Here is a 26,620-nt window from a genome sequence, read left to right on the forward strand (position 1 = left end):
CTTTGCACAGATGAGACTAAACTAGAGCTGCAACTGCCTGGTCAACATGGAAGGATTAAATATATATAGACCAAATGTGAAAGTTACTGATGAAACACCTGGCCGATTCATGCCCCCCAACACCTTCCCACAGTCTGCAAGGCATGCACAGCATTCTGATAACATGCCAAGGGTGTGTACGCCATGCTATAGGCTGCTGGAGCTGGAACTGTTGATAATCATATGCTCAATGTTTCATTACTACAATGACAATGATTCTGAATGCCACCACCACCAGCAAATAACAGAGTCCTTAGGCTAATCCACTTTTCACTGGGAGATATTGATTTCACTACCACGTGACAGAACCTTGAAAATAGTATCACGAATTACACCCCCATTTGCTTTCATCGTGGCAATGGAGGCGACCATCAGAGGTTCAAACTGGGTGGTGACAAGCAGCTCAGGTCTGGAGTGTCCAGTTAACACTAATCAGGGCTTTATGGATGACATAACACTGACGACAACACCATCAAATATCACACAGACCAGGATGAAGATCATTTCTGGAAAATCAAGAAGCATCTCCATCACCAAAGGATAGCTATCTAATGAGTTAATACTGAACCAATACCAATGATATCAGAGAAATCTGTCTTGGGAGATCAATCAAATTAAGCAGGATGCTGTTTGGGAATCCACTCTGATACATAAGCTATACTGTGAAGATAGTTTTTCAAAATGCTACATAAAGCAGAAATATCCACATTGATATATGGAGCGATCGTGGCTCAAGAGTTGGCCGTTCGTCTTGTAATAGGAAGGTTGCTGGTTCGAGCCCCAGCTCGGACACTCTCGTTATTGTGTCCGTGGTCAAGACTCTTCACCTACCGCCTACTGGTGGTGGTCAGAGGGGCCGATAGGGCAGCTGTGGCTACAACTGTAGCCTCCACCAATGTGTGAATGTGAGAGTGAATGAATAGTGGAAGTGTAAAGTGCTTTGAGGGGTCCCGAAAAGCGCTATATAAATGCAATCTATTATTATTATTATTAATCTGAAGCAAGACTCCACTGATAGCTAGAAATTCCACAGTTCTGGTTAATTGCACACCGACCAAACCTGTGAGTTTGAGGAGATTGTCCAGACTGAGCTTTGTTCCCATTCCACAGTGGGACAGACACTTGCATGACTATAGGTATATTGTATGTACAGTCAGTCACACAAAACCTGACTATACAAACATAATACAAATAAAATTATTAGCTGCTGTTTGAATATAAAAACAACAGCTAGTAAGAGTATAATTGTACAAGTTCTCTACGCTGCAAGATCCTTATCTGTCACAGACGCATGTTTGTAGACACAGGTCCACAAAAGTACACCCTACAGGCCTTGATACCAAAACCTCACTTACCAGTACTTGGCACAGAGCTCGTAGGAGGCAGCATGGTAGAGCAAGAGGGTGTTCGTGTAGTCATCCAAAGTCCAGACTGCTTCTTCTCCCCATAGACTAAAGCTGGTTTCCAAAGATATGACGGAAGATGGTGGGCTATAGGTCTCCAGCCTATAAACTGCCTGAAGACTCAGACAGTCTATAACTAGCAGGCCCGGGCCGTTGGAGAACCATAACTGATAAACATAAATGTATAGACATGGTTCAGCTGATGAGTTCATGTGTAGCCATTACATGACTCAAACATAACTTCATTGTCATGGTTAGTACTGTCTGTTCACCTGGGATCCACTGCCAACGAGAGCCATGGTCCTGATGGGATAAGGTCTCTGCCTGGGATCTGAATCCTTCAGACCAAACACTGTCTTATTCAGGGTGTGGGAGCAGATGTATGTTTCTCCTTCTAGTGGAAGGTCCTCCACTACGTTATACACCGCCAACAGACCGTCCGACATCCCTGCAAACACTTTGTCCAGGCTCTTAATAGGAGGAGAAAAAATCTTTTTACATTTAAATACTCGTTTCACTCTTCACTCTCTTTGTAAACCACCTTACCTCACTTACAAACCCCTCCACCTTACCATGGTGGAGAGGTTTGTTGTTGGGCGAAAAGCGAGGTGGTTATATAGTGTAGTGGTTCACACATGTGATTTAATGTATGAAAGGTCAGTTGTTTAAAACAGGATAAGAGACGAATCCTTAAGAGGGCTGTGTCAGAAAAGCACCAGGTTTAAAAAAATATGTAACTAACTCCAAACCCTGCAGGACTTGAGGGAGAATACCTAACAACTCCACCTTAGACCATGGAGCCGGCTCAGCACAGCACAAGAACATAAGCCTGCTCACTTGTTGGTCTACCACCTGCATTAGGTGCTATAGGGGTTGGTGGCTTATGGATTGGGTGATGTAGAGACCAGGATGGTCCTCTCTATAGTCAGGCTCATGTCAACCCACAGTTTGGATTTTGAAACCAGTCTTATGGAGAAGGACTGGAGTCCAATCCAGAGTTACCTTCAGTGAGAGGCATTGTGGACAGGGCAGGGCAGACGTGTATCCCTCTAGTTTGGTATCTGTATGTTCTGGGTTTGCTTTTTTAATTAAGTATTGCTTTTTTTCATCTTCAGATTGGGGAAGGAATCTCAATTGTTGTTTCTACTTAAGTTCCAAACAGTGGTTCAGAGAACCAGTAACTGACTAGTGGCGCCTTTTTTTGAGCAATTACAGGGGGCTTTGCTTATGTTATGTTTGGGACTTGCTTGTTTCATATCTTTGTCCTGGTGCATAACCCAAAAGTGCTTTACCTTCAGAGCACAAGCACATGGCTTGACGTTACACTTGAGGATTTTATGGTAGAGAGCAGAATCCACGTGTCCATCAATGACAGCAAGCCGTCCAGGTCCTGAAGCAGTGGAGCTTCATCATTTATAAAATAGTAATGGGACGAAATCCTTCCACAAGGTTTCTTTTGTCCCATCAGTCCACAGACTATTCAATTATTTTTTTATATAGAACCAAATCACAACAACTGTCACCTCGAGGTACTTCATATAAGATGGTAAAGACTATACAATAATAGACACGAAACCCCAACAATTGATGACCTATGAGGCAACCCTTGGTGACAACAGCAAGGAAGAAACTCCCTTCTAACAGGGAAAAAACACCTCTGGCAGAACCATACTCTGGAAGGAGCAACCTTCTGTCATGAGTGGATAAGGGTGAGGGAAGGGAAACAGAACAAGAGACACATTCCCAAAGAGAGGCAGAGATCGATGCTGACTGATGATTAAATGCAAAGTAGTGGATAAACACAGAGAGTGAAGAAATATTGTTCTTCTTTGAATGATGGATCTGGATTATGGGGCTACGGTTTATTGGAGTTCCAAAGTCTTAGAAAAAGCTTTGTAACCCTTTCAACTACTTGACTTTGTCAGAGAGGTTCTATTCAGGTGATTTCTTGATTCAAAAGGTCTACCAATAATCAGCCCTTTTTGAAACTGAACTATGGTTTCAGATGCGTTTTCACAACTGAAAATACAATGTTTTGTTTTTGTTTGTTGTTGACTGTGCATTAGGAAGCACACCTACATCTACAGCTCACATCTACTCGAACATTGGGAATATGCCAGACTATTCCATGTGCTATTCTCACAGACTAATGACCGTTTTGGTGTGATCTGACTGGATTGGACATTTGCATGTGTGAAAAGGGTGATAGAATAATTATGGTCTGGTCTTTGTTCCTGTTGCAGCGCATAGTGGTTTGTTTAAATATGCAAAACGTGCAAACATTCTGAGCCTCGCCACTCGCAAGAGGTTTCCATTGCTTCGATATACTTGGTGAAAACCTTCAGGGTGAGTGCCAGTCTAAATTACACCCATGAGCACTGAAACTGGATGGTCACAGCCCTGCACTGCCCCCTAGAGACCTGAAGAATAAGCTCTGTAACAACATTATCTCCTCCCAAACCGTAAGACTGGGAGTTTCCGTATCCAGCAGTTGGCTCATGTCCTCAAACCGCTCAGCATGGTAGGCTGAAAGCAGGGTGCCCACATAGACCTCAGTCAAATTAATGTGGTTACTCAGTCAACTCTTCTATATATTATTATAATTATTATGAATATTAAGTGCAACAGTTATTCCTGAAACCAGAAAAATGGATTACATTACGGCATCATTAGTGTTCACGAATGATCTTCACGATGAAGAAACTGAAAATGTGTCCTTGCAGTGATTTGTCTGTCTGGAACAGAGGTGGTGGTAGTGCAGCTTTACACTACCACCACAGAGGGCGCATCCCTTAGGGAGATACCAAGTGAGGTTTGAAAGAGAATTGCTGAGATGTATTTAGACTCTCTCTCCTATCAGTCTGTCTGAGTTCAGTATTTACTTCCTCTACACCATAAATGTCTCTACTAGACCCCATTCCTACTCTAATGCTTAAAGAAGTCCTATCATTAACTAGTCCTTCAATCTCAATATCTATCTTTAAAGAGCTACACAACACAAGCTTTTAAGATGCTGGTTATTTACTTTTAGGGATATTCAATCTGCTGGATTGTCTCAGATTTGCATAAACAAATTTATGATAGAAAATTTGAACATATACAGCAAGTGATGTACATGATATCAAAATGTTTTCAAGATATATATTTTGTAAAAATGTTACATTATCCCACTTTCAGTCCTTTATTTTGAATATCTCAAAGATTATTAAAGCCTGAAATTTCCCCTGGTCTTTCTCACCATCAAAATTAACCAGGATCTGTAATTTGTGTGTAAATTGGGATCATTAATTAGAAAAAATGTGTTGGCTAGTTAAAATATGAAAACTGTATAAAAGTATGCAGACTGGAGGTGGTCGTGCAGGAAATGTTCTGTATTGATCAATACCCAACTTTGCCAAAAGTCTTTTTAAAACATCTAACTGAACTTATGCAGAGAAACTGTTTATTTCTGTTACCTCTCTGAGGTCATCGCAGTACAGCACTAGCAAATGTTATTGATGACCTTTTCATGGCCTCTCCCAGTAGACTAATTTCTGTGCTTGACTGTTAGAATGTAAGTGCAGCATTCAATACCGCTGACCACAAGATTTTACTGCACAGTAAGTTCATCCATTTACTACTTCGAGGCTGGACTACTGTGATTTACTGTTGTCATGTTCCTTAAAAAGCCTTGAGTTGCTGCAGCAATAGCACTGATAGGGATTATTGTGTATCTTCCTTATTCACTGGCTTTTCACTCTTTACTGGCCACGTGTTAAATCCAGAACTGAATTTAATATCTTTCTGCTTACATACAGTGTCTTGAGTAATCAGGTCCCATCATATCTTAAAGATCTAATAGTACCACATTGCTCTGATAGACCTCTTCACTCTCAAACGGATCGCTCACTTATGGTTCCTAGAGTTTCTAAAAGTTGGATGGTAGACAGAGCCTTCATCCTACAGCCCCTCCTTCTGTGGGAGACAGACACCCTATCTACAATAAAGCATGTAGTTTGTTCAGGGTCACCTGATCCAGCCCTGTCTGTTAGTTATGTTGCAATAGCCATAGACTGTTGGGGCGTTCCTAGAAACACTGGCTCTCTGTCACATGTGTCTTTTGTCTTGTTTACCTCTGTTCTCTTCTCTTTCCCCTCATCCCCATGACATTTACCCCATAGTCTCATCAGACTGCCTCTCCCTGAGTCAGGTTCTGCCAGAGGTTTCTTCCTGTTAAAAAGGGGCTTTTCCTTCCCAGTGTCACCAAGTCCTTGTTTACAGTGGCTCATCTGATTGTTGTGGTTTTTTCTCTGCTATTTTAGGATCTTTACCCGACAATATAAAGGACCTTGAGGTTGCAGTTGTTGTCATGTGGCACTACACAAATAAAACTCATTGACTCAATGAACTATTTTTTAATGACGGAGCAACAACTGAATGGTAAATAAATTCCAGACAAACAAAAAAATGCAGCACCACATATAAAAAGCATTTTGCATATTACTCTGAAAACCAATCTTTGTATGCTGTTGCAAAAACAATAAAAATATTGTTAAAAAAAACATTTCTACCGTTATTAAGCCATCCTTCTCAAACGGATGTAACAATAGGTCAGTACGTGACGCTCTTGTATTACAAGCTCACGGTTGCTTAGGCTTCAAGTCTCATTTTGTCTTCTACTGATGCTCTGTCAAAATGCACCAATGTGTTGACACCATGTAAAGCCAAATATGTGGAACACTTGTTTCCTTTGCTGTCAAGTGCATGTGACACAAATGCTCTAGATACAAGCTGCTGACATATCAGCAACATTCATTTTAAGACGTTTCAGACTGAAGCCCGTATGTAAACCCACAGTACTGAGTGACACAATAACACAGGTTTGAGTAAAACGTGTTTGCTTAAACATATGCTGATATATGACCTGACCTGCTCTCTCGCTGAAACAGGAAACAAACAAGTGATGATGGCGGGACAGGAGAACTGCTTCTGGGGTTGACTGAGTGGACACATGTCCTTCAGACTGTAGATGAACACCTCCTGTTCCTGTCACAGAAACATGAAACTAAAGAATGAGTTTTTTTATTTTTGGATTTAGAGACAACTACGTTGTCCCCGAGCTGTGGCAACAGTGGAGGGCAGCCAATGTAGGATTTGATATTGTTCTCCTACCCTGGGAAACTAATACTTTCCCTCCAACACTGGTTTGACACTCAATAAAAGACTGTAGCAGTCTCAGTGTCCTCGTGTCCCTAAAAGGGTTTTCATGAAATCCTCTTTTCACATTAAAAAAAAATGACAAAAGCAGGTAAATTCTGAAGCTACCCAGATGTAAAAGTAAGCTTCCCAGTGAAAAATAACATTGCATGATTGTTTGACTGCTGTTCATAGATGAAAAAGTTATCAGTAAATAAATGAGTCACCAAATGTCTGCATTTAAAAAGCAGCTGTATCACGTTGAATTTCAGGATGTGTACCTCAGTTGCCATCCACAGAGTGTTCCCCATCTTCATGTGACAGCTAATCCTGCTACCTGGACAGGCCATCCTCTTCACCTCCACCTGACCCTTGTTAACATTCACCACACTGTAGTTCCTGCACAATACACAGTTCTTTGCTGAAAACATTTAGAACCACTGAGTTGGAAGTTAAAACAAAATAAGCAATATTGTGTATAGTAATGTTTTTATACAGTGATGAGTAGAGGCACTTTTTGGAAGACGATGTCACAGGGTTAGTTAATTAAAGCTAAATATATAATATTTATCACGTTTAGTACATGTGTGATGGATAACTTGAGAAACTGGCATGAAGCATTACAAAAATGTTTTTTACTATTGTTTATTAATGTTTTATAAATAGAATTTTAGTTTATTACAGTTTAAATACTCTATATTATATTGTATATATTTTTAATTTCTCACCAATAAGCAATTTCACAATTTTAGCATTAATATATCTTAAACAAAAAGTTGCCTATATAAGGTGCAACCAGTGCTGCTGGTGTGTTTGCACTGTTCCCTGGGACGTTTCTTCTGACCACTTGCACATACACTTTGCTGCCAGAAGTGTTTGCTCGTCTGCATTCACATGCACATGAACCATTCCTAATGTATGAGGTTTAATATGATGTCCCCCAACCATGTGCGGCGATAACAGCGTCAGCTCTTCTGGCAAGGCTTTCCAAAAGGTTTAGGAGTGTGTTTATGGGAATGTTTGACCATTCATCCATTTGTGACACTGATGCTGGATAAGAAGGCTTGGCTTGCAGACTCTGCTGATTCATTCCAAAGGTGTTCTGTCGGGTTGCGATCAGGACTCTGTGCAGGCCAGTCAAGTTGTTCCACACCAAATTCGATCATCCATGTCTATATGAACCTTACTTTGATGTACTACTTTGCGATCACGTTGGAACAGGAAGGGGCCATCCTCAAACTGTTCCATGAAGATGAAATTGTCTTGGTATGCTGAAGCATTAGGGGATCTGCAGTTTATTGGCAGCTTGCAACCAGGTACACTCTTTCCTCAGGAGCTGGTTAACCAGTTAGTGTGAGTGGCCAAACAAAAGTAAGAAAAGAATATGCGAGTTAAATGGCACTGGAAGAGTTGGGGAGGTAACATGGTCTTGACACAGAAAAGGAGTTAAAAGAGGGAAAAGTGTGAAGGAGTCAGCAGCAATTAACAGTATTTGTTTAAAAGCAAGGAAGCAGCTTTTAAACACACATCAACCTGCAGTCCTGCTGCCACAAACAGCTAGAGCCATTGTCGCCATTATGTCATGCATCTGGGAGCTTTTTCAGTCAGCTGTGTTAAACATGTTGTGTTAAATGTAGTTATCGCCGTACATTTTTGGACAATAAAAGGGTTCTTTGTACACAACAACAGTAAATTTTAAATCAAACCAGAAATGTGTAATTGGCGCGCAGATTTTCAGCTTTATTTTTAAGTAAAACATTTAACTTCATTTGTAGAGGCTCTAAAGTAACTGGACAATAGGCTAATAATCCATTTCATGGTTTGATGAGGCTTTTTCAGCTGTTATTTCATGACAGACTGCAGAATTGAACTTCCAGTTGGTAGTTCACTGGAACTTGCAAAATGATGTCCAAAGAAATGCTGATGTAAGTGAAAAAGACTGTCATTGAGGAGAAAACCAAATAAACCCCATCACAGAGACAGAAAAAACCTTTGCAGGGGTCAAATCAAGTAAATAATCAAGTCAATCCTAAATAAACAGGAATGCAAAACCAGCTCAACAACACTAAAAGACCTGAACTACAGAAGACAACTAAAACATGGAGGTAGGTGTATTGTGGGGCTCATTATTGTGTATAAGAGGCAAATAAATCACAGTACAAAGAGAAATGGTCACACAAACCTGTCCTCCTTATCGTCATTCCAGAACACAGCACTATATCCTTGGAGCTGGGACAGGAAGAGCTGAGAGTTGACGTCACAGGGCAATACATACCTGAGGCAGGCGAAGCTAGGCTCCTTCATCTGCCTCACACAATGCATTGCCACTGGCCTCTGCAGCACAAATGCAGAGACAGGCAGTTCAGCTCAAAGTCATTCACAGAACAATGACTTTCATTAAAATTTGCAAAAAACGTTATGTTTTATGTTTTTTTATCCTTAAAATATGGCTGTGACTACACATACATCGGCAGTTGTGATTGAAAAAATAAATGTTGAAGATATATATGCATTAGTGGTGCTCATTATTCATCCATCCATCTCCACTTATCCTTTTCCGGGTCATGGGGAGCAGCTGGAGCCTATCCCAGCTGTCTTAGGCCAAGAGGCAGGGCACACCCTGGACAGTCTGTCGCAGGGCTAACTCATACACAGAGAAAACTATTCACACTCACATAATGGAGTCGCTCTATAATGCATATTTTGACATTATAGTCAAAACATTTATTGGGACTGATTGTTTTATCATTTGCATTCTATGCTATCCATATATCCATGGAAATATTTAATTTTCAGTTAGGAAATATTTTAGCATTATTGTTACACTTGCCACTATGACCATGATCTAGAAATCTTAGACCATGCTTGTTCAGTCCTTTTCGGTTTTTTAACTTTCCTGCACTTTTGAAAATATGGGAAAGTGAAAATGGACCAGGTGAGTTGGAGCAGTTGTTCTTATCTTAAGATTAAACCGCAGTAGGTTAACATTGAGAACTGGGCAGTATAGGAAAAACATCTTGTTTTCTACATGTTCCCGAGAGACACGACGTGATTTTATTTCAGAATTTAGCAGTAAAAGGAGAACCAATTGTTGGAATCTAACCCCTCTTTAGACTAATTCTTAGAATTTCTTCCAAATGTGAAGTTATAAGTCTCTAGCTCAACCTACTTTGACACAAGTAATAAAGTGTAGTACACTTTCCTTACATCACACAACAAAAATTTGCTCATTGTGTCAGCCAAAAACAGCTCACCTTCTCAGGTTTAGTGTCCCAGCATTCAGTCATCAGGTTGTGCAGGCAGCAGAACTGAACCTCTTGTGGACTACCCAGCACTGGCCGAATACCTTTCGAGAGCTTCTTTGCTATCTCAAGCTGGTGGTGTCCCAGCGCTGGCCTCCGCCCAGACAGGAGCTCATACATCACCATGCCATAGGAGAACATGTCCACCTTTAAGAGTTGTTCCCAAAAAAGGAGCATTAAGGTCAGTTGATAAGGGTCAAGTGTCAGAGTTGCATCTGAGGAGGTTATTAAGACCTCCTGATGAATTTGTAAATAAAACTTTAATAAAGAAAACTTTAAATTTCATTTGGAGTGAAAAGAAGTTATGAAAGTAAAACCAACCATTTAGATGAAAGCTACCCAGTCAGTCTCTGAATGTTCATTTCTTGGATAAGAACTCATGACCACAGCCCATTTATGAATTTGCATATGCTCTATTTGGGTTAAAATCATGTAAGAATTTTATTCTTAGAGCAATTCAGCAAGCAGACCAGCAGGCGTTGGTCTGATGAAGACCTGGAGTCGTGGCCTGTTGTTCTGCTTGCTGAATTGTTCCAAGTATTTATTCTTGGAAGAAGAAATTGACATAATTTAATTTATTGTTTTTTTTTAATTTTATTTCTATTTCTTCTAATTCTCTACTTTTATTTTTTTTTCATCTTAAAGTGCTTTTAAATAAAGGCGGTATGACAGAATTAATTCTAGGATAAATCCTAGAATTTCTCTCTTCTTCCTCAGAAGACTTAGAGACTTCCATCTGCCACTGAAGGTGCTCAAGAACTTCTACTCCTGCACCATCGAGAGCGTCCTGACATCAAACATCTGCACCTGGTTTGGGAACAGCACCAAGCAGGACAGACGAGATCTGCAAAGAGTGGTGCGCTCAGCCGAACGCATCATTCAATCAGAGCTCCCTGACCTGCTGTCCATCTCCAAAGCTAGGAAGATTATGATGGACCTCTCCCATCCCAACAATGGACGTTTCCGCTCCCTTAAGGCCAAAACAGAGAGAATGAGGAGGAGCTTCTTCCCCCAGGCTATTCGGGCCCTGAACCAGGTGTAGGACTGGACTCTCCCACACATCACATCACCACACGCACTCTGGTTTTTCTTCATGCACACTTCCTATAATTTATGATCTCTTTCTGCTATTTGCACATTTTTTTACTGTAAATTTAAATCTGTAAATTTTGTAGTAACCTGTAAATTGTAAATATTGTAAAACTTTTTTTCTGTCATTTAATGGTCGGGCATTGTACAGCTACAAGCATTTCACCCCCATGTCATACTGTGTATGGTTGTGTGTGTGTGACAAATAAAATTTGAATTTGAAAGTGAAATTAATTGGATAAGCATTAATAAGTTTTTAAAATTTTAGATTTTTGTTTTAACAATATAAAATAGTAGAGGTGCAACGATATTCGTATCGATATTGAACCGTTCGATACAGTGCTTTCGGTTCGGTACGCATATGTATCGAACAATACAAAATTTTTAATTTACTTTATCAATTTTCCTTCTGACGATGCTGTCTGTGTTGAGCGCTCAGTGAATCTGCGTTCGACTACTCCGCCTAGGCTCGACAGTGCAGCCTAGGCGGAGTAGTCGAACGCAGATTCACTGAGCGCTCAACACAGACAGCATCGTCAGAAGGAAGAGCGCAGGGCAAGCTAGCAAGACAGAAGTTAAGCTCTCCTTGCAACATTCAGATCTGGCGTTTGGAATTATTTTGGTTTTCATGTGACATATGACCCTGAAGGTAAGCGAGTCATGGACTAAAGTAAAACAGTATGTTGGATGTGCCATGCAATGCTCAATTACATTGGCGTGAACTAGTGTGTTAGCGCAGTTAGCTCGTTAACGTGTTGGCCGTCTAGCCCCATGCACGGGGCGATCGGCGGTAGCTCGTTAACGGAGATTTGCCGTGTTGTGGCGTTAAGGTCATTTCAACGAGATTAACCTGAAAGCACTAGTGGGAACACGACGAATATGACTGCACATTTACTCCGACATCATCCTAGTGCAAAGACAAGTGGAAGCAGAAAAAAACAAGCAAGCATGCTACAAACTTTAGCCGAGTCATTTAGACAGCTGTTAGCACATGATTCTCCTTATGCTGCTGAGAATATAGCCCAGAAGAAGTGGATAGTATAGCTTTTATTTTGGAAAGAGACATTTCTCTGTAATAAACTCTCTTTTCCAAAGATGAGTGATTCCTCAATCAGATACAGGGCTCGCAATATCGCTAGCCCGACGTCCTGGAGCTAGCGATTTTTTCAGTCGGGCTACCAAAATCTATCTCTTCCCTGCCCGTCGGGCTATTGTAGGAAAAATATATGTCAATGCTTTTGCATTCTTTCAGAAATGTAGCTGGGTAATTATGTCATTGGCATCGGTGAGCCACTGTCAATATGTGACATATTGAAGTCGCGTTTGAATTTGCGCTTGTTTTTTGCTTTCACTTTGCAATTGTGCGAACTGTGTATAGAGAGCGACAGCACTGATCTGTGAGTGATGATAATTTGTGCACCAATTCCTCTGACATCGTCTTATTAATCGTTAGCTTACTATGCAAACATGACAAGTGAAATCTCCCGCAGCTTAAACATGTGAGAGGTTGATCGCGCAGAGAATCGCTGAGCTTATGTGAGTGAGCGTGTAAAAGCATTTCAGTTCTGCTGAGCCAAATAAGACAGGTCAGGGTGAAGAAGTGACAGCCAAAGAAAAGCTTACCACAAAACGGAGAAGTTATGACAAATCAGACTATAAGGCAAAAAGAAAGTGCAGCTTTATGGTTTCATGGACAAAAGAATTTCTGTGGTTGCAATATGACGAGCTAAATAACCAGGGCTGCACATAAGTGGTCCGCAGGTGCGCATTCGCTGTCACAATAAAAAACACGCACAAGGGTTAGGGTTAAATTTAAAAACTGTACTTTTGAGTTAAAATATATATTTATAATTTTAATAAATGACAAATTAAAAAGGCATGAACATTTTTTTGTATCGAAAAAATATCGAACCGTGACACCAAAGTATCGAACCGAACCGAACCGTGAATTTTGTGTATCGTTGCACCCCTATAAAATAGCTCAATAAGGCAACACTTCGACCTTCAAATTAATCTACTGACCTTGAACGAGAGGTCAAAGGTTAAATATATCACAATATTTTAATTCTAAATAAAGTACTTTTTATATGTTGATAATAAACACCACACTTTTAAGAATTATAGTTTCTAAGTTAAAGACCTTGATAAGCCAAATTTGGATGGATTGTTGACGTGAGCCATCATGTTTACAGACACAGTGACACTGAAACGCTACTAAAAGCATAGCCTCTGTGCCAGAGGTAAATAAACATAATCAAATACTGAATTTAATGTCGCAGAGCACAGAAAAGATATTTGACTGAATTAGTACTCTTTGGAAGAGTGCGGAGCAAAGACGGAGGGTTACACATATTTTCGCCTGGTTTCTGAAGAGTTCAGGGATCAGTAAATGAGGCCTGGTAAAGCTTTTCATTTTATTTTTTGATTTTATTAGAAAGTTATTCAGACTTTCTTGTTCTCCCTAATTTCACCATTTGACGTATTATTTTTTATATCTTTGTAAAAACTGAGTATCTGTCTTTTTCCCTTAACAAGCTGCAGTCTGATTGGTGGTTATGGTCCCAGCACAGCGCTTGATGTTTGTTTCCAACCTCTTTGTTATTAGACTACATTTTCCCAGGTCCTCTTACTGTGCCATAGCTGGGATCCACATTTATGGATATTTTCTCAATGGCAGTTCTCATCTCATAAACATGATCCTTAGGAGTCTGGCCATCATCCATTTGCACTACATTGCAGTACCAGCATGTGTGTCTAAATACTCCTGTTGGTTCCAGGATGTGATGTTCAATATTAGCACATGCTGAGCTTCTGTTCCTGACCTTTAACTAGGGCTGCTCAATTAATCGAATTTTAATCACGATTACGATCTGGGCTTTCAACGATCATTAAAAATGACTGAGCCGATTATTAGCCCCTCCCTCATTTATCCGCGACACCTTAAAGGCCGTCTGTGAAAATATTGTCGGGCATAAACTGGTCCGTGGTGCAAAAAAGGGTGGAGACCGCTGATTAAGAGGACCCGAGGGAAGCTCGGAAAGCTAAGCAGAAGTTATTTGGAGAGGAGAGTGACTGCTGTTGGTTGAAAAGAGAGTTTAAAAAAAAAAAAAAACTTCAGTGGTGTTGCACACTATGTTATATTATTTTTTTAAAGTTATTGTTAACCCTTTAAAGCCGGTCAGAGCAGCACGCTCCGTTTTGCGTAACTATTTTTAAATCCCTGTAGAACCTGAACCGTGTAAGCTAGCGCAATAATTTGTTTTGCATATGAAACCGGAGGAGTTGTACTTACATCTGATGCCATCAGCTTGTCCTCGGTCACGGTTTCCTTCCACATATAGCTTTGCAAAAACTGCATAAAAAGCGCTTGCAGGAACAAAAACATAATATTCCAGAAACACGCTTTGCCGATCCATCAGCTGTTCGTAACACTTCCCACAGTGAAATGATGCACCTGCTGTTTTCTTTGCAAATTTGCATCATAGGATTGTTTTTTCGTTTTTCCTGAAGTGTATATAAAAATTGCTGTATCTCCAAAATAAAACTATGAAGACACTCAAAATAAATTTCCTGTTGTTGTAAACTATTTTTTTGCAACTTTATTGTATTTAAAGTTTTGAGGGATAAACCTCTTAAATTTCTCCAAGTAGAAATATATGTAAACAAAACAAAAGCGATTTTCAATTTTTTTGTAGTTTATTGCACTTTTTTGCAATTAATGTAGTTACTATGGACTTAATGCATACATATTATTAAAATATGGGCTATAACAGTTATTTAGCAACTTGAAATGCTCCCACAAATGGCACTACAACATGTAAAAAAAATAATATGAGCTCTGGCGGACTTGGTTCTATGGTAGGTCTTAAAGGGTTAAATAAATATCGTCAAATAATCGTGATCTCAATTTCAGTGAAAATAATCGTGATTATCATTTTTGCCATAATCGAGCAGCCCTACCTTTAACCAGGATTCACTGCTGGAGGGCACTTACAACCTGAATTGACATTAAAATTAAAACTTTAACAATTCTGTTTTACAGTGTTAGTCAGTGAGTGACTGGCTGCTCCCGTATGGGATCAGAACAATGCCACCTTATCCCACAGTCCAGCCAATGATGCGATTCACATTCGTATATACGCAGCTAACAATTGATGGAAAAAGTGTGGACTATACCACAATTTAAAAACTATAAGATATAACAGTTTTTAAATTTGGTTTTACGCAGCCGATCAACACGAGTTATGATAAAAAATATCTGCAGTGTTTGTTTTTTTCCTGAATACTGTCGTTGTTTATATTTACTGCGGGAAGAAACGGTAAAAACACTCGAAAGCACTCTCCTCCCAGTGTTACCAGCTCCTCAGTAAGGAAAATCGCTATTGGCTGTCCTAAAAGTCGCTAAATGACGTCATCGCCTAATTGGTCATGCTAATGTAATTGTAACCTACGTTGTTGGCGAGAGAAATAACATCGTGGAAGAGACAAAGTCAGTAAAAAACGTCCTAAATGCAGTTAGAATTTATTTAGAACTTTATGTTAATTTTTTTGAAGGAGTAATTATATAATTATTTGCCCAATATTGGTCATTATATACTTTATTTTGCTAACAGAGAGTTAAAATAAATAAATAAATAAAGTTTTGTTTTCAAAATTGGAGTTCAAGTTATTTTTCCTTCCAATAGTGTTAACATACCACACAGGGCACGAACAAGACTTTTTAACATTTTCATTGTAAGTGAGCTAAAGCAGTTCATTAAAAGTCGTCTAACATAAATGTAAATGCTGTAATTTGATTACTTTAATAAACATGTAGCTTGGATGCTGGCGTGACCACAGTGCTCACGTCTGCTGTCGCTCACAGTGGTCCAAGGGATCGCTCAGTTTGTGTGTTCGCTCAGACACGTGAAACATTAGAGCTTGTGACCTACAAACATGGTGTGCATCACGGTATCCAAAGAGTTCAATTTTATTTTGATCTGACCAGAGTATATCTCCCAGTCACTGACTTGTCTAAATGTTGTTACTGATCTGGTTACAGTTTCATGTCAATAACACCTTTAGAATTATATTTACTTGGAAAAGTAGTGATGCATTCAATACACATTTTACCTCCTGTCTGTTAATAACTTCTAACATTTTTCCTCTTCTTCGGTAGCTAGTTAGTCTCACCACGTTTGTCGTAGATAGACCGTTCCTACCTCATAACAACCAGCTCAAATGTTTTCAATTCAGCAGTAATTAAGCATTTCTTACCATTCCTGAAATATTTGGCATTTTCGGGTGATGAAGTGCCATTTCATATGAATAGAGAGCATGCTCTTATCTCACCCCTGTATGTTGGAGGTCACAAGTTTAAGCAATTCTATTAGGTACAGTGTAGCTGGTATCACAGGTACAGTACACTTGTGGCCTATTAATATAGTTGCTCATGTGTTTTTGAGCCATCTCACTTTAACAGGTTACCTCCAACGTTTTAAATGCACCATGGCCAAGTTACAGAGTCCACCAATAGCAACAAACCTTCCACAATTTATTTAGAAATTGCACTGTTTAGTTAATTTATGCTTATAAAAATAATTCAAAAGTTTTATTAAGTTATACAGACTGTATAACTAATCTGGAGTTTAGTTTGGTCGTCTCCAGTTTGACTTTTTAAAAATCAAGGTCTTTTTGATTTGAAATTTGAAAATGCTAGGTTATTTTCGGAAAAGTTGAAATCTCGCCTCTCACATTGTTGTCAGACGATTACCACTTGGATTTGAAGCATTTCAACTAATGTTTTCCTTGTTAACTCTCCACTTGGTTTTTTTCTACTTGCAAAGCCTGCTCAAACATGATTGGTCAGTGCTATGTATAGGTGCTGTGTACAGGTCATACACGTATATGTGGAAATTCAGGATATCAACATATCCGTTTATATAGAGATGATATGTTTATTCTCATCATTTTAAAAAAAATGGTTTAAAAAAACAAAACATAAAACAAAACCACACAAAAGTCCAAAAAATGTTACAAACTTTTCTAATGTGGGTTAAAAAAAAAAAAGCAGATACCTTCTCATCATACACGATGCCTGGTCGGATCTCAGGAGCCTGGTAGCCCGGTGTGCCTTCAACTCCCAAAGCCCCCTCATGGAAGGATTGTCGAGAGATCCCATAGTCAGACAGTTTAACATTGACCGTGTCCTGCACCTGGAAGAAGTTATCAGTGAATTAAAAAGCCAAATGAAATGACAGAAACAGGCTTTCTCTTTTTGTTTTGGTTTTTTAACATGAAATTACTGTTTTGCTTTCTATTTACAGTATTTTTAATAAAGGGAGAGCAAATAAATTAGCTCAGAACTTTCACTTTCAAAAACAGGTGTATCAAAAAGAATTGTCTGATTTCAAAATGCTACATATTTCTAAAGTAATGGACATAGAAGCTTGCAGTTAAAATTTTTTAAATACATGGCTGAATATAAAGCTTTACAATACACACAATGTTGACGGGCTCATGACATACGCTGTCCTACACCAGCTGTTGTTATAAAACTGACCCACAACCACGTGAAGCTCACTAATCCCTCTTTCTAACAGTCCGTGTTACGATCGTTACCTGTGAATACTTGCAGAATTACAGCTTGTTGAAACTGGCTGATTGGCTAATTCAATCTCGTGGATCTGCGGCTTCCCACCCTCATTATTAAGTAAATTTCATGACGCATACACAGACGCACACGCACCACAAGAAGTTGTTGATTTGTGTGTCGGCGCATTTTCATGTTTTAGTGTTGCAGGTGTGGAATGTTTTAGGCTTTGTTCTTACAGGTGCAGCAGTTGGTGATATGTCGTACTTTTCCATTTCTACGATACCCTTTTATTGTGTTTTCGCCATCCTTCCTTTTTTCTTTTTCTCCTGCCTGTCAGCTTAGACATTGTTACACAACACATATAATGTAATAGCTGAAATAACACTAAAAGAAATGAGAAACACAGAAACAAGAGGAGCCTTTATAGAATTTATAGAGCTCATCTTAATTCTGATTTTTAAAAAATGATAAAAAGAAAAAAATTACTTGGATGAATCTTTTTGATACACCATGTAAATTAGAATGCTTAAAAAACACAACATTTTGCAGACCTCCAGAGACCACACCAGAATGTTATCAGATTTGAGGTCACAGAAGATGATGCTCTTTCTGTGAAGGTATCCCAGTCCTGCTGCAATCTGATAGGCTACTTTGAAGGTTAGCATGTGTCCAAGCGGCATGTACTTGAAGCCTAGAAAGACAAGATATATTTTCAGATCTCAGTAATATCGAGCAAGTTTTAAAATCAACTTCAAATGGCAAATCAGAAGGTGCAGATCACTGTGTACTTTTGCCTTTGTGCTTTTCCTCCAACACTGTGTTGAGGCTACCCAAGGGGGCTAACTGTAGGGCGAAGCAGAGTGGATGAATGCTGATGCCCACTAGCGAGACAATGCAGGGATGCTGGAGAGAGTGCAATGTACTGGATTCCTGGCGAAACTCAGCAAAACTCCGATAGGCATTTGCAGACTGGAGGTGTTTCACCATGGTGTCTAAGACAATGAAGACAGAAAGACAAGGGACCATCAAAGTTAATTGATTTACATTTACTGGCAATTTACATTTTGTCAAATGACTAAATAGTACGGTAAAATAGAGAAAGCCAATATCCAGCTGAAAGCATTGAGGGTGAGAGCAGCTGATCGTGGCTAGCAAGGAAACCTGGTCCCTCCGTGGCCGATTACCCAGACACGTGATGTCCTACTACGAGATGTGAATCCCTACCATCACTGAAACCAACCAGCTGATCTACACCATGGTAGATCATGGTAGTGATCACTGAAATGCTTGGCTCCACCAAGAGCAGTACCCTCCATGGAGAAAGAGATTAGGCACAGAGGGAAACCAACTATTGGAGCTGCAGAAATGCCTGATGAGGAAACTGATGCCTAAGATATACAGCAAGCTGCCTAATCCTGAGGCATTGGAAACTGCCAAGCAAATACTTACAGCCATTTGAAGAAACAGAAGCCAGGAGAACAAATCAGAGTTTTCTTCACTAGTTCCTGCTCGTAGTGGCAGGGGAACAAGGTGTGAACAACCCCACCAAGGCTGGAGGGAAAAAAGCAATGGTGGAAAAGCATATGGGAGACCTGAACAGGATTCAGTACCCATCAGAGTAGCAGACATCCAGGAAAGAGTCTCAAGCATGAATGGCAGGACAGCACCACAGCCTGACATGAGTCACACCTACTGGCTAAAGAAGTTAACTGTACTCCATGAGCGTCTGGCAGTACAAATGAACCAGCTGCTAATGGATGAGACACATCTAGAACACCCAACTGAAGGCTGGACAGTTTCTTCTTCCCCAAGGATCCCCAAAAGGGACTGGTACCATCTAATTACTGGAAAATAACCTGCCTCAGCACAACATGAAAACTCCTGTTAGACATCATAAGGGTTAAGATGAACAAGCATGGTTTAAAACATGAACAGGGCCCAGAAGAAAATTGGCATAAAGACCAGAGGGGGAAATGCCAGCTACTGGTAGATAGAGCAGTCATTTTCAATGGGACAGCCATGAGTGAATGAAAGAAAGCCTATAACTCAGTGCCTCACACATGGATCCTGGAATGCTAAGAACTGTACAAGATCAACAGAATCGTGAGAGCCTTCATCAAGAACTCAGTGGGGACGTGGCAAACAACACTGTACACTAGAGCAAGATTTTCCAAAAACATGGCATATCCCCAGTGTTATTCTACATAGGCCTGAAGCCCCTCAGCGACAAAGCGAGACTGAAAGACAGAACAGAGGCACTAATCATGGCAACACAGGAAAGAGCTCTAAGCACAAGAGCAACACTGGGATCTACCACAGTGACAGATACAGTTATACCAAGTGGTAGCAACATCAGAAAGATGGAGTACGAGAAGCTTAAGATATACCATCCACGTATACATACACATTTATACATGTACACTAAACTACGCCAGCTTCAAGGGCCTGTTGTATATAGCCAGTTACTAGAGATAGGTTGATCATATTTAAATGGTAAATGAAACAGCTGCTCTGTACAGAAGGCAGACAGGTGGCAAACATGATCAATCTCTATGAGTTTTTTTGAATTAGCATAACTCAAAGTGACTCAACTATAAGGATGGGTACCGGTACGGTTCTGACATAAACGGTAGTAACCAGACCGAAAAGCAGCGCACATTTCGGTGCTTTTTTTTCCTGACCTGTGATACACTTTAGATTCTAGCCAATCATTTTACGTTTCCGAGGATAGTAGGCGGGGCCAGGTACGTACGTTCTTTTAGAGCAGAGCTACAGATTAAAAATGTCCAAGGTGAAGCGGTCAAAAGTCTGGCTGTACTTCACAGCAAAAGATGCAAACTCAGCAGCAACAAGTGCTTTAAGCTGATACTGTGATACTGTCAAAGGAGGTAACACCTCGAATCCGATGAAACACCTGGCGACGCATAGCGTTTTTTTTAAAAGCCCAGAAATGCGCCGTATTTGATAGCTTGCTGCGAGACCTCACACCGAGCACATCTACTGCGGGTGGGTTGCCTGTTATCGACCCGGAGCAACATCCCCCAAAAACACGAAGAGGAGAGTCCTGGCCCCTAGCCCTGCCAGTGTAGCAGGAATGATGAGGATGATGATGCAGCAGCAGCCGTTCTTCTCTGCGTGAGTAGCTTAATGTTGTTCGTGTGTAAATTACGTTGAGTAGGCTAACCACGTTATTACATTAATGCATGTAAGGTGAACTAGCAAACATCATCATAGCTACATGCGGCTGTCTTCTTGTTTGATGGCAGATACTCCCTTCACCCTGGCCAAAAAGGCTAAAATGACCAAAGAAAAAGTGGAAAACAGTTAAACATGAGAGGTTTAGGACAAAGTTTGTGTCTTTTTCCATTGTTTAAGCACTGCTTCCAGCCAAGAGTGATGCCATATATGCCCCATAGCTGCAGAAAAGGCTAACATTGTTATCTTTTTACAAAAAACCAGCTGAACATGAGAGGTTTTTGGACCAATTTTGTGTTCTCCATTCTTTAAGCACCGGTTCGAGCACCGGCACTGTTTCAAAAGTACCGGTTTGGTACCGGTATCGGATAAAACCTAAACGATACCCATCCCTACTCAACTAACTGGGTGTCAGCTGTTTGTATTTTGATTACATTCCCATAAAGCAAGTATGCTGCTGAGTGCAAATTTAATAGTTAAATGTGAACTTCTGTCTCTGAAATGATCACAGATAATTACTGTATTATCAGAAGAAAATTGCATGTAATTGCCAACTTACCAGCCCATTCAGCTGCAGACTGACATCAGCCTGATAGAAAACTGTCTCATGCCAACACTAATACCAGGTTTTAGTGATAGTGTTGGAATGCATGAAAATCCCATTTTGAAGCAAAACAATGTGTTAAAAATGGCAAAAACATTTTATCGTGAGTGAAGTATTGTGACAGGATCATGTCATGGGGTGTCCAGCAATATTTTCCATCATCTGCTTTCCAAATATTCAGTGTAAGATTTCAGATGTTTTTATTTTGTTAAAATCTATATACTCAAAACTCTGAAATGCTTCTCTACCTGTCTCGCTGATTGCCTGGTGTTGACACTTCTTGAAGTGGAAGCGTTTGATAGCTACTGGCTGGTTACTATATCGGGCTCGATAGATAATGGTCCCACTGCCACCCTGGCCAAGGATGTCATTTTCCTCCTCAGAATACTCCAGCTGGGACTTCTCCAAAAAGAGCCTAACACACACACACGCACACACACGCACACGCACACACACACGCACACGCACACACACACACACACGCACAATTGTTAATCATCAAGTCCCAAACCTGACATTTGCTTGTACACTGTCTCACCTGGATAATCAGTCTCATGTCTCATGTCACATTGAGCCTACCTTAGTCCTTACACAGAATTGGGAAACAAAGTAAATGAAACCAAAACAATAATGGATTTTTGAGGACAGTGCTCACTTTGGGGGTAAAAAACATAACAGCTATATATCCATTTAGTATATGTGCAGTTACATCATGTTAGAGTTATAATGGAAAGACATCATGAAAAGTACTACAGAGAAGAATTATTGTTATTAACAACAGTATTATTACAAATGCACATTTCAATACACATGTGACACTTCATTGCTTAAAATATTTTAAGCAATCAGACGATAGTGTACTGACAGTTCACAAGTATGAATACGTATAATTGATGTGCTCTGCATTAGAGGTCCTTTACCAGATTGCTATCTTTGTGTTCTGATGGCTTTCGATTCATTTCTTTGTGTGATCATCATTTACCCTGTACTTTAACACTGTTTTTGATCTATTTGTGTTTTCTTTCTTTTCACTCTACCAACTATTTTCTTTGGATATGTAAATGTAGACCTTAAAATAATCTGCAAAGCTCTCTCAAAGAGATTAGAGAAAATAACCCCCCTCTTAATTCATCCTGACCAGACTGGTTTCATAAAAGGTAGGCACTCATCAACAAATACACGTAGATTACTTCATTTGATAGACTACTCATGCAGTAAAAACCTTGAAACTACAATATTTTCTTTAGATGCAGAAAAAGCGTTTGACAGAGTTAACTGGAAATTTCTATTTGCAACTTTACACAAATTTGGTTTTGGATCCTCTTTCATAAACTGGTTAAAAATATTATATAATTCCCCAACAGCTTGTGTTAGAACAAATGACCAAAAATCCTCCAGCTTCTGTCTCCTGAGGGGCACCAGGCAGGGATGCCCACTCTCCCCTTCACTGTTTGCAATTTTTATTGAACCACTAGCAGCAGCAATTAGACAGAATTCAGTAATTAAGGGCATAAAATGCAAGAATATAGAACATAAAATCAGCCTTTATGCAGATGATGTGTTACTTTTTCTCCAAAACTCACAAACCAATATCTCTGGGGTGATTGAATTGATAAACTCTTTTGCAAGAATATCAGATTACTCAATTAACTGGTCAAAATCTACAGTCCTACCGATTAATTGCTCCCTCCATAATTCCTCTTCTACACCACTGCAATCGGGAAATATAAAATATTTAGGTATTAATGTTTCTCCCAAGCTTGCAGATCTAACTAAATTAAACCATATCCCACTTTTAAAGAAGGTAGAAGATGATCTGGCTAGATGGAAATGTCTACCCATATCACTCATGGGAAGGGTTGCCGCTATAAAAATGATGGTTTTACCAAAAATAAATTATTTATTCTCAATGATCCCAACTAAACCGCCACAAGATTGGTTCAGATCTCTAGATTCATGTATGTCCAAATTCCTTTGGAAAAATAAACCCCCACGTATAAGCTTAAAAACACTACAAAGGACCAAGGATAAAGGAGGACTAGAACTGCCTAACTTTCAGCACTACTTCTTAGCCAACAGGCTTCAATTTATCTCAGGATGTCTAAGAGGGTGTCTAGGGTGTCTAGCCAAGGCTAGATGTAGAACAAGCACTTCGCAATAATCTAGAGATTTCAACCTACCATTTATCAGCTCAAACATAGTTTAGTCCCACCTTCGCTGTTGTGATTGGTGTGGGGGTAGGGACAGGCTTGGGGCGTCGGGGGGTTCCCCAGGAGCATCTTCCTTGGAGGGCTCAACCCGGGGTTGCGGTCATGGCCTGTTAAGGGCTCTGTTGGCTCTTAGGTGACTGTTTCCTCGCGGCTGCGTGCAGCGGGGCTAGGGGAGGGTCTGTGCTGACAGACGTGGGTTACTGACCTGGTAGCCTGGCTGCCCCTGGGTGGGTCCGGAATGGGCGTGGGGTTCTGGGGGCGCTCCGGCTCTGGGCTGGGGCCCTGGCTGGGCCTTGGGGGCTTGGGTCCTGGTTGGTGTGTTGCCGGGGTTGTGGGCGGGTGGGCGTATGGGGGCCCAGTCCTGGCGCAGGGTGCCGCCGGTGCATCGAGCCACTTGGGGGGCTCTTCAACTGGTGGGGGAGGTTGTTACATCTTGCAGGAGGTCTCCTCTCTTCAGGAACTCACTCTGCAGGAGGGGGAGATACAGGAGAGGTGGAGGAAGATCTCAGCCTGGGCGTCTATTGTCTTGTGTAGTCTGGAAGATGAGTGGATGGGGTGGGTGCAGTTTTCTCTGTGGTGGGGTCGGGTGGGCTGTCCCGGGCTCTGTGGGGCCGGGCGGCGCTGCTGAACTGGGCCCCGGTCCGGATGGGCCTGGGCCCCCTTTCCCTGGCGGGTTGCGGAGTGTGGGGGTGCTTACTGGGGTCAGTGGGGGAGCTGGCCCCAGGGAGGGCAGGCGCCTCAAACAGGCGCCTCAGGTAGCACATAGAAAAACCACACGGCCACAGCAACCTGGTATCCCATTATTCAACCAGCATTTGTCACAAGTCAGCCAGTGTGGTGTTGTTGGTCACTCTGTATGAACAGCAAGCACACCCAGGCTGATCCTACAAGTTTTAAATGGGGTTGAGGTCATGTCTGCAGGCAGGCCATTCCATCCTTTCCACTCCCAAATTCTGGTAGTAGTCTCTAATAAAACTTGCTCTGCTTGGTTGAACGCTGTCATCGTGGAAGATGGAGTTTGATTCCAGACTGTGGTGCCATAGGATTGCCACGTATTCCAAAATCTCATCTCGATAGCTCTCTGCATTGAGATAGTTTCCAGTGATGACAAGCCTTGTCTTTCCAGACAATCCCACTGCTTGCACCACTAGCTGTTGCCCTGTTCGTTTATTTGTCATATATAAGTAACAATGGCACATGAGTGAAATTCTTAGGCTCTGAGCTGCTTCAATGTTGCATGCAGAAAAACCTATATGCCCTGTGTGAAAAAATGATTGCCCCCTAAACCTAATAACTTGTTGGGCCACTGTTAGAACAAACAACTCCAATCAAGCATTTGCGATAAACTGACAGGTTTTCAAGCATGAAGGTCATACTACAGCATCTCAATCAGACTCAGGTCAGGACTTTGACAAGGACACTCCAAAGTGTTCATTTTGTTTTTCTTAAGCTATTTAGAGGTAGTGTGTTGGTGTGTTGTGATTCGTTTCCTGCTGCAGAACCCACTTGCAATTAGTGTAATAATAAAACGACTTCATATAGCAAAAGGCAACTAGTGACAATTTCTGAATGGTGTATAGTCATATTTCACTATAATGCAAAATAAAGCATGTAGAACATTTTACTACAAGCACTTTATAATCACAAAAACGAAGAAAATGCTATTTCCATTCAAATGCTGGAGTTTCTAGGTGGTATTCTAATTATAACTTAGAAAATAATAAAATCAACTTTCTTGTTGTTTTTCTCTAGTGTCTCCAGCAAAATATGGTTTGAATTCTACACTATATAATGCAAAACTACTATCAAACATCTGGCTCACAAGGCATCCAGAAAAAAAGAAACAAATGATAATTTATTATGTGTACATATTAACCATACAACATATTAAAGTTAAGAGTTTCTTAAAGAAGGGCTTTTACCCTCGGACCTTGATTTCTGTCCTGCTATCTTGCCTTACGCCTATGTTTTTCTTTGAAATTAAATGATGAGGAACTTTAAAGTCAAGCTCACAATTAACCAGCAGAGTAAGATTTTATATGTTTCAGTCTAAACAATCTATGAAATTTTAGAGTTTACCGTGCAGGGAAGTCAGTCATGAAGAGTTCTGGGACCAGCTCTTGAAGAGGAACTGGCTGATCAGGATGCAGAGGACACACGATGTGTTCCTTCTCCACTGCAGCCAGTACGCAGTCCTCCATGTTAAAATAATAGACCCCTGCTTCTCTTCCTTTGTCATCTTCACATTTTACACCATCTCCATCCTTGCTGTGTTCATTGGCTGGGAACTCAACCTGATTCTTTTGGCCCAGGGAGGCACAGAGAGAACAAGGGGCATACTGCTCTACAAGAAGACTCCCATCACTTTCACTGCCAGTCAAAGCTAGAAGAAAGTAAAAAAAAAGTATGTTCACTTTATGTACAGATGTAGCAGAGGGCTGAAAATCAGAGTTGATGCACAACACAGAGTACTGAAAGCACTTTCATCCATTCACACATGGATTCACAAAACACTTTTACTCTTTAAGGGGCTGCACTGACACAAGTAATTTGAATAATTCGATTACAAAAAATTCTTGAGACAAGGCTCTGTAGCACACCGATGTGTTAAACCATGCAGATGCGAGCCTTTCATCTTCATTTGCGATAACGTATTACGTACATATGTACAAACATATTCAGGATCAGCCTATGAATGAAAAGTTTGACAACATGAAGCCCACGCAGTTCCCAGTTTGAAAGAAAAAGAAAAACACAGCAGAACCAGTGACAATCAGCATGGCACACACAGTTTGACGAGGAGCTGGAGTCTGCGGCACTAACACTCTGTTCTGACAAAGAGCAAAGAGGCGAACCTGTTACTGAGATGGTGAGCTCCCGTTGAGATAAAGAAAACATGTTTCAAGCATCCAAAAAAGCAACGCTGTTCTTGTGCTCACCACTAAAAACTTTACAGGGAAAAAGCGAGCGTGACTCATTCATTGACGTGAAGAAAGCAAACTTTGTAGCTGCTCCATCATCGCTGCTTG

At 40.6% G+C, this 26,620-nt stretch overlaps 1 protein-coding gene across 1 annotated transcript in view; it reads right to left on the bottom strand.

Moving 5' to 3' along the window:
* The window catches only part of lrrk1 (leucine-rich repeat kinase 1), an 88,445-nt gene that overhangs the window by 6,552 nt on the left and 55,273 nt on the right, over window positions 1–26,620 (bottom strand). Inside the window, exons 25-35 of the mRNA XM_026182375.1 lie at window positions 25,671–25,974; window positions 21,630–21,796; window positions 18,371–18,574; window positions 18,134–18,273; window positions 17,065–17,202; window positions 9,872–10,066; window positions 8,800–8,951; window positions 6,899–7,016; window positions 6,351–6,467; window positions 1,715–1,912; window positions 1,395–1,609 (exon numbers count right to left, since the gene is read on the bottom strand). Coding sequence (XP_026038160.1) covers window positions 1,395–1,609; window positions 1,715–1,912; window positions 6,351–6,467; window positions 6,899–7,016; window positions 8,800–8,951; window positions 9,872–10,066; window positions 17,065–17,202; window positions 18,134–18,273; window positions 18,371–18,574; window positions 21,630–21,796; window positions 25,671–25,974 — 1,948 coding nt within the window. The remainder of the gene's footprint in view (window positions 1–1,394; window positions 1,610–1,714; window positions 1,913–6,350; window positions 6,468–6,898; window positions 7,017–8,799; window positions 8,952–9,871; window positions 10,067–17,064; window positions 17,203–18,133; window positions 18,274–18,370; window positions 18,575–21,629; window positions 21,797–25,670; window positions 25,975–26,620) is intronic.

The sequence above is a fragment of the Astatotilapia calliptera genome, chromosome 1, assembly GCF_900246225.1.
Source record: "Astatotilapia calliptera chromosome 1, fAstCal1.2, whole genome shotgun sequence".
NCBI classification, from domain to species: Eukaryota; Metazoa; Chordata; class Actinopteri; order Cichliformes; family Cichlidae; genus Astatotilapia; species Astatotilapia calliptera.